The sequence below is a fragment of the Rissa tridactyla genome, chromosome 4 (assembly GCF_028500815.1).
Source record: "Rissa tridactyla isolate bRisTri1 chromosome 4, bRisTri1.patW.cur.20221130, whole genome shotgun sequence".
Classification (NCBI taxonomy): domain Eukaryota; kingdom Metazoa; phylum Chordata; class Aves; order Charadriiformes; family Laridae; genus Rissa; species Rissa tridactyla.
The window spans coordinates 2008673-2021156 of record NC_071469.1 but is presented as its reverse complement, the minus strand read 5'-3'; the positions used below and the strand labels follow the sequence as shown (position 1 = coordinate 2021156).

General features: G+C 48.2%; 1 protein-coding gene across 17 annotated transcripts in view; it reads left to right on the top strand.

Moving 5' to 3' along the window:
• The window catches only part of DAGLA (diacylglycerol lipase alpha), a 76108-nt gene that overhangs the window by 29982 nt on the left and 33642 nt on the right, over positions 1-12484 (top strand). For 11 of the 17 annotated variants that reach the window (XM_054201534.1, XM_054201531.1, XM_054201533.1 and 8 more), the window contains 5 exons: positions 3946-4084; positions 4628-4839; positions 7224-7325; positions 7902-8040; positions 11267-11354. In XM_054201534.1, coding sequence (XP_054057509.1) covers positions 3990-4084; positions 4628-4839; positions 7224-7325; positions 7902-8040; positions 11267-11354 — 636 coding nt within the window. In that variant the 5' untranslated portion in view covers positions 3946-3989. Of the gene's footprint in view, positions 1-3085; positions 3866-3945; positions 4085-4627; positions 4840-7223; positions 7326-7901; positions 8041-11266; positions 11355-12484 lie in introns of those variants that run through there. The other 6 variants (XM_054201542.1, XM_054201541.1, XM_054201540.1 and 3 more) reach the window with 3 other exon arrangements.

Here is a 12484-nt window from a genome sequence, read left to right as displayed (position 1 = left end):
CCCCGGAATTTCAGTGTTGGGAGCTTGGGGATGCTCGTACTGGGGTTCAGCTTGCAAGGTCCTGGGAATTTTTCACTCTTAGCAGCGATTTTAGGGACAGTGCAAGGGGTTCTTGCTATTGCAAAACTAGGGTCAGTGGTCTCCAGGCTATTTGCACCCTGACCTTCCGCTTTCCTCCCAATTCCTCCACTAGATCCGATCTTCATCATCTTAAAATGTAACTCCTGGGATGAAGCCAGAGAGTCCTCACACTGAGAGCTTTAGTTTTGGGGGGTTTTTTGTGGGTTTTTTTTGTTGGGTTTTTTTTTTTTTTTTTTGTGGGCTTTATAGCCTCGGGCCTTCTGTCATCTCCCTTCTTTCCAAACCGGTGGCAAGGCCCCAGACCTCATGGTTTTGATTTTCTATAGACAGTCTTTGAAAATTAATTGGGACTCTTTCTGCAGTGCCTGGTAAGCATACAGCTAGGAGTGACAGTCCCACAGTGAGTATTCTCCAGTGTGACAGTGAGTGACAGGCTGCTCTGCTCCGTCCCCATCTGTTGCTGTAGATAAGGAATTCACATTAGATGTTGCTCTTGCTGGTACCCTGCCTGTTAAACTGGGAGAAGGGTGGTGAAGGCAGGCAGAGCTTGTGTCTGGAGAGGTGGAAGAGTTGTGGAAAGCACATTGGTGGGATGCAGCCAAGGGATGATGGGAACTGAGGTTCTGAGCTTGGCTGGAAGGTGCTGCGGTGGCCAGAGGCAGAGTGAACGAGCATGTTGGAAAGGGTGTCTGCATATTTACCTGGAGTCCTGTGTCCAGCTTTGGAGTCCTCAGCGCAGGAAGGACACGGAGGTATTGGAGCGGGGCCAGAGGAGGCCCCGGAGATGCTGGGGGGGCTGGAGCCCCTCTGCTGGGAGGACAGGCTGAGAGAGCTGGGGAGGTTCAGCCTGGAGAAGAGAAGGCTCCGGGGAGACCTTCCAGCCCCTTCCAGGCCCTCAAGGGGCTCCAGGAAAGCTGGGGAGGGACTCTGGATCAGGGAGGGGAGCCGTGGGACGAGGGGGAAGGGTTTTCCACTGCAAGAGGGGAGATTTGGATGAGATGTGAGGGAGAAATTGTTTGCTGTGAGGGTGGTGAGCCCCTGGCCCAAGTTGCCCAGAGAAGCTGTGGCTGCCCCATCCCTGGAGGGGTTCAAGGCTGGGTTGGCCGGGGCTTGGAGCAACCTGGGCTGGTGGGAGGTGTCCCTGCCCAGGGCAGGGGGTGGGACTAGACGGCCTTTAAGGTCCCTTCCAACCCAAACCATTCTGTGATTCTATATACTGAGCAAGATTAGCAATATTCAAGATATAAGCCCTTCGTACAGGCGGTGCATAACAGGCAGGCGGGTTATTCCCAGCAAGGCTAGAAGTCGCCAGATGGCCAGAGGAGTGAGCAGTTTGAAAGTAGAGCTGCAATGTACTGAGTGCTCTGATTATTATGTGCTAAGGAAGTGTGAATCCAAATGGTGTTGTAATTTCACATTTGCTTTGTTTGTGGAATAGAGCATTTCTTTCACCCAAGTGAGTAACGTACTGGAAGTGTGTCAGCCTGTTAACTATGGAATCTCCCGGAAAGTGTGAAAGATTTGTGTAGGTTTTCAATACTTGGTGACTGAAACGGGTAGGAATGTCTAGTCCACTGGCCGTGGGCGTCGGTACAGGAGGGGAGACTCCTCTGAGATGGTCTGCGCAGGAGGTAAGTGACGGGGTAACCACACCTGACTGGTGAATAGGTTTTAATGTGACAGGGCAGTTTCTGTTACTGCTGTGATACAGTCTGTGCTCTGTCACAAAACCAACACTTGTCTTACTTGGAAGGTTCAAATTAGTTTAAATATGATCATGTCACTCCTCCCTTTTTTTTTATTTTTTTACCCAGAGGACTAAATTTGAGACATCGTATACAAGTTTTGTTTTTTGCTTGGTGCATTGAGGTATGATGGCTGATATTCCCTCTGAAATGCTGTTGGGAATCCTAAGTTCGTCGTAACTAACAAGTGTGGACACTTTGATTTCTGCCTCCATGAGCCTAACAGCAAATTGCCAGATCGGTAACAAAGAACAGTTATTACTTTGGAGATGCAGCTTTGGAGCGACATGGTCACTGCAGGTCATGGATGGAGCACTCTGGCAGCGGTGCGTGAACATGAAGATTGGGAGGTCAGTGGGATTAGGATAGAAGTGCTGTGACTTGGAACTGCGATGCATCAGTCGGGAGAACTTGGCGCTCTTGAGATGGTGGCTTGGGGTGGAGAGGCACAGGTCATCATGTGGTGTACCCTTGGTCTGTGGTAGCACAGGTAAGAAGCGTGACAGGATTTAGGGCGTAGAAGAGGCACAAGAATGACTGCTGCAGTCAGGAGATCGCTGGTGACTGTGGGCAGACCGCTTAGACATGATCTCAGAAACCAAATGTTGACAAAACCAAACAAAAGTCATTGTTTGGCAAGCAGATCGAGGGAGGTCATCCTCCTCCTCTACTCTGCCCTGGGGAGGCCGCATCTGGAGTTCTGTGTCCAGTTCTGGGCTTCCCAGTTCAAGAAGGACAAGGAACTGCTGGAGAGGGGACAGCAAAGGGCTACCAAGATGCTGAGGGGACTGGAACACCTCTCTGATGAAGAAAGGCTGAGGGATTTGGGTCTCTTCAGTCTGGAAAAAAGACGGCTGAGGGGGGACCTTATCAAGGCTTGTAAATACTGAAAGGGGGGGTGTCAGGAGGATGGGGCCAGGCTCTTCTCAGTGGTGCCCAGGGACAGGACAAGGGGTGACGGGCACAAACTTGACCATGGGAAGTTCCGTCTCAACACGAGGAGGAACTTCTTTGCTGTGAGGGTGGCAGAGCCCTGGCACAGGCTGCCCAGAGAGGTGGGGGAGTCTCCGTCTCTGGAGACATTCAAACCCGCCTGGACGCGTTCCTGTGCCACCTGCTCTGGGTGACCCTGCTCTGGCAGGGAGTTGGACTGGGTGATCTCCAGAGGGCCCTGCCAACCCCTGCCAGTCTGGGATTCTGTGATTCTGTTGTGGGTTGTGGTTGAAGTGCATTGTGCAAGAAATGCAGAAGGGAGATGGGGTGTGCTGCAGGGAGGGACGGAGCCACCCTGATGCGGTGGACATGGACTGGAGCAGGCTGGAGTACGTACAGCAGAACTGAAATGGTGTGGGAGAGCTGTGTTGGGAGGAGGTGTCTGGATAGCCCTGTGGAGTCTTGTGACTTCTACCACTGCTGTTTCTTTTTTTAAAAGGGTTTGTGAGGCTTTAAAAATAGGAATACAAACAAAATGTAGGGAAGAACAGCCAGCCCCTCAATCTTCGACCTTTTAATTGTTAGTGCCTGTCAGCGTGAACACAAAGGAGATGTGGAGCTGGCAGGGTGCTTCTCTGCAACTGATGGTCAAGACATTTCCTAGGAGCTTGCTCCCTCGGCTCTAAGTGCTTGTTGTTGGGAACCAGTCAATGGCTTCCCCAGATGCTGCCACTAACTTCTAATGGGTTTTTTGGCTTGCCGAGGGAACTGTTGGATGAGAAAAGAGGGAAGGCAGCAGATCTGCCTGTGGAAGAACATTGGTAATGGGCCTTCTTTAGAGTTGAAGCCGGTATAACCTGTCCAGAACATCCCACAGTGACTGGTTACCAACGTGCATCCCTAACAGGATTCCAAGTAATCTTGTGAAGTGGAGCTGGGTGAGCGGTGATTATGTTCAGTGAGTTACACACCTGCTTCACCTGATACATCCCACTCTTTAAACTGTACGTTCCTCTCCTGTGCTCTCCTTCTCGAGCATGCCATGCCCCCTGGTGCTGGAAGGAAGAAGCTCTGCCATCTTTGGTGTTAAATAGGATAGCTCTCAGGTGCAGTCCTTGTGCTACTGTGGGGTTTTGGGGGCTCTCCTGAGGGGTTTGAAGCATCTTTTGGTTCTGTTCTTTTCCAGGAGGTGAGTGTCGTGCCTGCTGAACTTCCTCAGACCCGCTAGCCATGCCAGGGATTGTCGTGTTCCGCCGTCGCTGGTCTGTAGGCAGCGATGACCTGGTTTTGCCAGCCGTCTTCCTCTTCCTCCTGCATACCACCTGGTAAGTGAGAATGGCAGAATGATGGTTTCAGTTCTCCCATGAATTCTTTTGGCTATTCCTGTTTCTTGCAGCTGTAATTCTTCCTGCGCTTATACATGCGGCTGGAAGGCTTGTTTGGGGCATTTGTGACAGACACCAACATATTTCCAGCTTCTGGTTCTTTGGATAAGTTCTGTTCTAAGTTCTAGCTCCAGTTCCAAAGAGGGAGCCTGACCAGAGCTCCCCCCATCCTCCAGTGCTACCCAAGGTTGTCCACTGGAGTTTGGGGCTGTGCTTCTGTACAGGGGCTCAGGAAAAACAATTGGAGTGGCAGATCCTGTGGGATAATGTGACTTGACACAGGTCATCAAATTGTTCTGACCGGGGTAGCAGGGCCTCTGGATGGCTTGTGGGGAGGAGATTTCCAGGCCAAATTAATATTAATTATAAGTAGCTGTGGGACACTGAGCATCCTCAGTAGCTTTGTGAGGAGAGCAGGTGTGGGATATTACGTGCAGCTTTCTTTGGCTTACTGCTGGTAACAAGCTGGTTTGTGACTGGCAGGTTTGTGATCCTCTCTGTGGTGCTCTTTGGGCTGGTGTACAACCCCAACGAGACCTGCTCGCTTAACCTGGTGGACCACGGCAGAGGCTACCTGGGCATCCTGCTCAGTTGTATGATCGCAGAGGTGGCAATCATCTGGCTCAGCATGCGAGGCAGTATCCTGTACACAGAGCCCCGGGACTCGATGCAGTATGTGCTCTATGTCAGACTGGGTAAGAGGCAGCGGCCTGAGGCCTCCTAATGACTCAGCCTCCACACTGCCATCTGCTATTGCAGAAGACTTCTCTCCCCACACCCTGACAAACACACAGCTTCTGAAAGACATCCAGATGGCCACTTGTATGTGATATGCATCTGAATACATCACATATACTGCGCCCTGTCATTGCTGTAAGACTCTCATGCAATGCCCCAAATATCTTTCTAGCAAACCTTTAACTTGTCATCCTCATTGCGATGCAGGTACATCCTTTTCCTCTAACCAAATATGCTCCCCTTCTGTCTCGCCACACAGATCTGCCACAGCGAGATGCATCTACACCTCTCCCCCACCTTTTTTCCACACGTTTTCCTATGATACAGGCATATGTCTGCGTAAATCATGGTGGTTCTGACCGCGAGGCATGTGCATGTCCTTGCCTCTCATACAGACACTTAAATCTACACCCGCCTACCTCGAGACATGTACTTGACCTCTTGACTCACACGTGATGCATCTCTCCATCCAGCAACCTGCACTCTGATACTCCACCTCCAGGCACCAGGAGATAAATAGGTTTACCACCTGCTCACTGGTTGCATCCTCTCTCTGGGTGCATATTTGTCTTCCTAAAAACATTTCCTGTTCCACTCACCCACCAAGAACTAGATCAGAAAAGAGACTGTTCCTTGTTGTCTCATTCCAGGCTTCTCTTTTAGCTTGTCTTCCCTCCTCTGTTCTGTTGTCTTCCAGGTACAGAAACTTGATGAGATTTTTCTGTGCCGAGTGAAGATTTTAAGAGAGAAACCTTTTGGAGATGCAGAGTCAAACCCATTCCAAACCAAGCATCTCATGGTTTTGCACCCCTGTTTTTCCTGCATTGTTTTCCTGCAGAATTTGCTAAAATTATGGGTAACCTTGCCTGTCTGGGAGACATTGCCACCTTTGGGTGCGAAGTGCAAATCATTAACGTGAATAGCAAACAAATCGTTCTCTCCGGTTTCCCAGACACACTGCAGTCTCCCTAGGGAAGCACGTAGAGCCTGACAGTTTGAGGAGTGCGTGTTAAAACCAGACTAAATGGGGCAAGGGAGGTAGAGAGAAGCCACAGAGCCATTTTCTTGCCCAAGAAACATCCACTTTTCTTCCCTGTCTGCCTTAAACTGCACACTTGTTCAGGATCTGTAGTTACACTCTGTCTTGAGTCTTGTATATGATTGTTTCGAGAGGCTTTTTACTCTTAAATGGCTTCATCGGTTCTGATGATAGAAATAGGAGTGTGACCATTGTGTGGGCAAGGTCCATGTGACTGTCCCATTTTAAGCCTGTGCTGTTTAGTACATATGAATCTAGGGAAGGAATTCCAATGTGAACCCAGGAAAACCTTATCTGTGCTCCTGCAGCAGGTAATTTCAGAGGGGAGACAAGCCGAGGTAGGCAAAGCCTAGCTCAGTTTAAGATGCTAAGTCGGGCTGGTTCTTCTCGGTTAAGAAGGTAAGTCCAGCCCTGGTTCCTTGCCCACTGCTGTTGAAAATTATTATTTGCTACGTGGCTCTTTGAACTCGTTTTTCCAGGCTAGTGAGAGTCTTTAGTAAGTCACTTGTGGAAAGATACTGTGCCAACATGTAGATAAGGAGGGTGGATGGTTAGTCGGTTGGGCTGGAACATGGGTTCAGTCTCAGCTCCACCAAAGCCTTGCTGGGCGTTACTAAGCTATTTACCCTCCTCTACTTTGTGGTTGTAATGTGTAGAGGGAAGCGTGAGGATGGATGCTTCAGAGCAGTGTTTCCTGTCTTTTTTTTTTTTTTTTTCTATTTCAGGGAGCCCCTCTCAACCCCCAGTTTCTTTTTCATTACCATGGTAACGTGCAAAGCTGAGGAGCCAGTAAATGACTCCTTAAGGACCGTGTCCTGGGAACTATTACTGGAAGGACTGGAAAGGGCAGAGGTGCTGGGAACATTTGCGAAGTGTAATAAGCAAGATTAATCCCAGATACACGCTATTTATTTCCTACCTTTGAATCAGGCCAGCTGTTTGAGGTGGTTAGGACCTAGGTGGTGTTACCCGGTGATTCTCCTTAGCTAAAGGAGTCTTTAGTGGGCAGAGGGTACAGCTATCGTTTCACACCTCTGATACAGCCAAAGGCACTGACAGGTCTGTGCGCGTGTGGCCCTTGCCTCATTAGGGAGTAGTTAGTGTTAAGGACACATTACATTTTTGGCTCATTTTCATGACTATCACCTTCGGAAGCGTTGAGGCCCAGCCCTACAGTCATTTATTCTGTGCAACTGTCCTGCTAAAGAACTTGTCATTGGGTTTCCTCTCCAGACGATGGAGAGGCAGTTGTTAATCCTTAGGGAGGTGCTGTTACTATCCATTGTCTTCCTTCTGTTTCAGCTATCTTGGTGATTGAGTTTGTCTATGCTATTGTGGGCATCGTTTGGCTAACGCAGTACTACACTTCCTGCAATGATATCACAGCAAAGAGCGTCACTTTAGGTACGTATTTGGAATGTGGCTTGTGTGCGTTCCTGTCTATGGGCAGACATCCTCTTGCCTCGGAAGAGCTCATTCATTCATGCGTGTGAGGATTGACTGTTGGAAGTGGATTGGAGCTGTAAATGTGGGGCTTGTTTTCCTGAGCCGTTATTGCTCAGAACAGTTGTTCGTTTGTTTGCACTGTCTGCGCTGAGGCAGGAATTCCCGTTCCCATGGAAGGGTCGGGCTGGGGAGTCTCTGAGTCCTGGTTCCTCTTCAGTTCAAAACGGCTTTACTGTTTTCCTGGAACTCCTTTTCAATCTCAGCCAGTCTCCTGGGGGATGTGATGTTAATGTTGCAGTCCCCCTAGGTACTCGGGGACTATTTAACGGCCTTCTGCACGGGCAGTCTCCTAAACCAGCTGGAAAACCTAGCCTTTCCGGAGGATTTCCTTTTGCTGCAGCTGGCAGCAAGAGTATTTGGGGGGTAACTTTATCTGCCCAGCAGCAATAGAGGTGGGTCTGATGCGTGTGATGAAAAGCAGGCAGCGATGCTGCCAAGACTTACGGGCAGAGCCCCTGACTTCTTTCTTTGCAGGAATGGTGGTGTGCAACTGGGTTGTCATCCTGAGCGTCTGCATCACTGTCCTGTGCGTCTTCGACCCGACAGGTCGGACCTTTGTCAAACTGCGTGCCACAAAGCGGAGACAGCGCAACCTGAGGACATACAACCTGCGGTAAAGCCCTTTCTGGAAGGATGCTTTGTGGTTTTTTTTTTTTTTTTTGGTTCTTGACATTCTCCTTGCCTTGCTTCGGGGAGCGATCAGCTTCAGGAGGTGCTTCCCTTTGCTTGGTGAGGGTGATTTTTTGGAAGAATGCAGCTCAGACTGTCAGGTGCTGTGTGTGGGCATCTGTATCCAAAAGAGGCGAAGCAATGCGGTATCTGGCTGGATCGTGCGTTAGTCACTGGATTTATGAATCCTTACGAGCCCCTTGAGCCAGCGCTGACCACGACAGCTTGTTTGTCCATCCCGTAGCAGTATTTTACCTGGTAACAGCGAGCCGGTGCTTAAATTTTGCTTAGGTTGAGGCAGCACCACCTTCCAAAACCCCTTTCCTCCATTATTTTTGTCTTCAATATACGACCTTTTGGCCTGAGGTTTCTTGTCCTCATGGTCTTGGCCAAGAAGCAATTTCTTTTGTGTTGGCAGTCAGATGTTTTAATTAAGAATTGATTGCGTCTTTGAGCTACTCAGATGGGGATATGAAAGCTTTTTTTCACCAAGCAAGGCATTTTTCAGAAGTTTTTTTTCCCAGTAGCAGGACAACACAAACAGGCTTTGTATTTTTTATGCAGCCTTGACATATGTAACGGTCAGCGAGGAATGTGGCTTTGTAGGACTTGAGGGCATTAGGCTTTGAATGCTAAAAAATGAGGCTTTTTAAAAATACTTTGCGAATTTTGCCGTTCTCCTTGGGAATGTATGTTCAAGGGGTGTTTTGAATACGTGTTCTTCCAATGTCTGGAAAAAGGATCCTTCAGGTTGTCTTTTCGAGGGGAAAAACCAGACTTTTCTAAGGACCCCGCGGCAAGTTTTGTTTGATGGAGCATTTTTTAATTGCAGAATGTAAGACATTTTTCCTAACCTTTCCGGTATACTAACACTAGTCTCGAATATTTGGAGTTAGCGCCTCGTTAACCGAAGGTGTGTGATTACTCCATTGTGATCAGGACATTCCCGGGGAGATCGGGATGAGGATACTGTGGATCTAGTACCCCACGCTACATCAGAGCTCTTGGGCCACAGATTGCAAGTTTTTTTGCCAGAGAACTTAAAAGTATATCACAACGAACCCCGAAATGATCTCCCCTGCCAGAAGTTTTGAGATCCCAGACAACGGAGTGAAGGTATTTGTCCCTTGGGCCACGGCCAGGTTTTTCCCTCCAGGCCCGTAACATTTTCGGAGAGCTCGTGCCTGCTGTTCGCACACTTCCACCCTAGAAAGGGGAGCGTTAACAGATGTTAACAAGCAAAATGCTGTGGGCTATAATGTGAAAGGGAAACGTAAAATGTTACTATGTGTTCGCTACCAAAGCGATTGTTTTCAAAGAAGGTATTTTGAAATTCTCCGCTCGCTTAAAGCAACCCTTTCCAAAGAATATATCATAAAATTCTCTGCCTGTTTCTGGATTGTGAATCCTGTAAGGTGCCGAGGGCCAGCCATTCCTATCGAAATCCCTTGGTCTGCAGCGATACGTGCTTTCTGATGTATAGCAGTAATTTCGCCTTTGTATTATACTTAGCCTGAGCCGTATTTCCTCTTGTCTTAACTCATGAAAAATCTTGATGTGTTTGTCACATTAAGGAGACAACGTAACTTTGGCTTCCTTTTTTGGGGCACTGTGCTGTAGCTATGGGACTCTCTTACACAGTGGCTTTCCTTTACCAGTGGCATCGTGATGTGTGTGGGCTTTTATGTTCTTGCAGAGCTAAGAAAAATAAAACACCAAAACAAAAGGCTCGGCTAATTGCTGAGGCTTTTCTAAGAAACTTGCTTTAGAGCTCACACTAAACATGTGGAAGTTCAGCGTTAGGAGGAAAGAATTTGGGAAAAGTTGGAGTGAAAATAGCTCAAAGCACACTTGCTTGTTCAACCCCCGCGGTGAAGTTGTGAAGTTCTTTGCATCGCTGCCCGAGTTCTTTGGCATTTGGTGGAGCAAACTGAGTACTGCCAGCTCCGTCTTAGGACGCTCCTGTTCCCGTTCCTCTTTTGGAGTCTTCCTTGGAGGTTATGGATAGTTGTTTTAAAATGCTTAGCCGTGAGTTGACGGATTGCCCTGCAGGATCTGCTCCTTCTGTTGCAGGAAAATACTCCTTTACCAGCATCTCCGTTGTCTTTGCCTGATGGGGTCACCTGCCAGAAAATAAGTGGTCGGTTTTGATTGATCTGACCTGTCTGGAGTTAGTCTGTGTTGACATTAAAAGACCCAGCATTAGAGGAGCTGTGAACTTTATCATGTAGGTAGCGTGGTGCTCTGGCACAGAATCACGCAGTCACCCGCTTCGACGCCACCGAGCCTGGCTCCATCTAAGGATTGTTTGCAGGTACGCCAGGCAAGAATAAGGGACTGTCGCCCTGCAAAAAGTAGTAACTAGGACAAGCTCGCAGCAGTGGAATGAACTCAGCTGTGGTTCATTTGAAATAGGGTTGCCCAATTAGCTAATTTTGAAGCTGAAATTGAAATGTCATATAAACCAAATGTGGGTTGAGCTAAACCTTCTGTATTCAGCCTTTTATTTTAACCTTTTCTAAATTGAAAGAGAACGTTTAGCTTGCTTTCCTTTTTTTTTTATTAGAGTTATGCACCGTACTTGACTAAAGAGTGCAAATTGTTTCAGTTCTGAGACTGTATTATGTTTAATAAATATATTTTTCCAAATAAGCTATTTATCGGGGAAAAAAAAATTGCACAGCTCCTCCCCTAAGTGCTCAGGGTCTTTTGTCCCATTCCCACCCCCTCGCCCCGAGGCAGAGTTTTCCTACGGAGTGGTAGTACACCCTAGCACATGATGCAGCCGCCAGGTTACCAGTAGACCCTCCTTCCATCGGGATTGCCAGGTCCTCTTGGACATCCTGCTTCCAGCAGATAGAGAACAGCAGCTTCATCACGACCGTCCCATTCAGGCAGGACACCACGTATATAAATACGGGGGCTTGGTCCTGGCCGGAACAGCTGATCATTAACCTTCCTGTCCTCCAAAATGAGCTGAGCTGTTAATCTATATGCGGCCTCTGTGTCTCCGCTAGTCCAGGATAAATGGAAGACTATGGTTTAGCACGCGTTTTGCCAGTGATAGCACAGGCTGTGTGACTTTGTGACTTTGTATTGGATCCTACTGTTTGCTTGCAGTCGTGTTCTCCTGCCTGTCCTGATGTGCATACTCTGCCCTTTATTTATAGGCACCGCCTGGAAGAAGGGCAAGCCAGCAGCTGGACACGCAGGCTCAAAGTTTTTCTTTGCTGCACGCGGACAAAAGACTCTCAGTCGGTGGGTACCAAATATCTCCTGTTGGAGAGCAAGCTGCGTGTACGGTGGCGATACGCGAACTTGGCAGAGCGTGGCAGCGTGGGGTTCCTGCTGTCAAACCTGGACGATGTGTGTCCCTTTTCACTGTGACCGTTCTTTGAGATCTCGAGGCACAAGGAATCCACCGAGCCTAGACAGTAGTGCACGCAAAGGACTGGAAATCCCTTCCAAAAAGCAGCAAGCTGAGCTACCCTCAGAATGACCAGGCTTGAAATCTTGCTGCATGCGGGTTCCGTTTCCTTCCTCTCAGCCCAAGCAGCCTGAACGAGCACTTGCATTTCTGCAGGGGGCAGCTGGGTATTCCATGCAGAAACACAAGCTGATGTTTCCCTCTAGATGCAGATGTGACATCGCTGAGTAGAGCAGGTGGCTTTTCAAAGTGGCTGGTCTTAACCCTCTGGTTTTGAGCATTACAGGACTCTGAAGGTAAAGTTAACACTGAAAAGCGGTGTTGTCAGTCTTGAACTCTTCTGAAGTCGTTCTTTACCCCACTGTTGCAGTGAACTGGTATAATAATTTTAAATTAAGATATCAGTGGAAGAAATAGATATTTTCACTATGTTTATGTTCAATATTTGACAGCACTTTTTGGTCAGCTTCAGTTTCCCTTTATCAGCCAGTTTGCTTAGGCAGTTTCTCCCATTGTTTGCATCAGTTTCATGCACTTAAGGAGAGAGACCTCTTTGAAAACAGGAAAAAGTAAACCTCTCAGAATCAGCAGAAGAATACTTCTGGATCGCTAACGGCCAAAAATTATTATTTAATCCATAGATTCAGGTGAAGATAGTTGGTTTGATGTTTTCACGTTGCTACAGTTGGGATTTTTCCTTGCTGTTATCTGTCCAGCAGGGAAGGGTAAGGGGTTTGCTATTGCTTCTCCAAAAGTTAGCAGTCCTTACTGGAAGCAGTGGGAGCAGGTTGGTGCCTTAGGGGTGGTATTCAACAGGACTCCTGAGGACCTGCTGCAGAGGTGAGTACTGGGGTGGAAAATTTTTCTGATTACAGGTAATGTTTAAGTTGGTCAGAATGATGTGAGTATTTGAGAACTCTTGAAGGACCAAGCAGAACCAGGGAATTGTTTTCAAAGATAA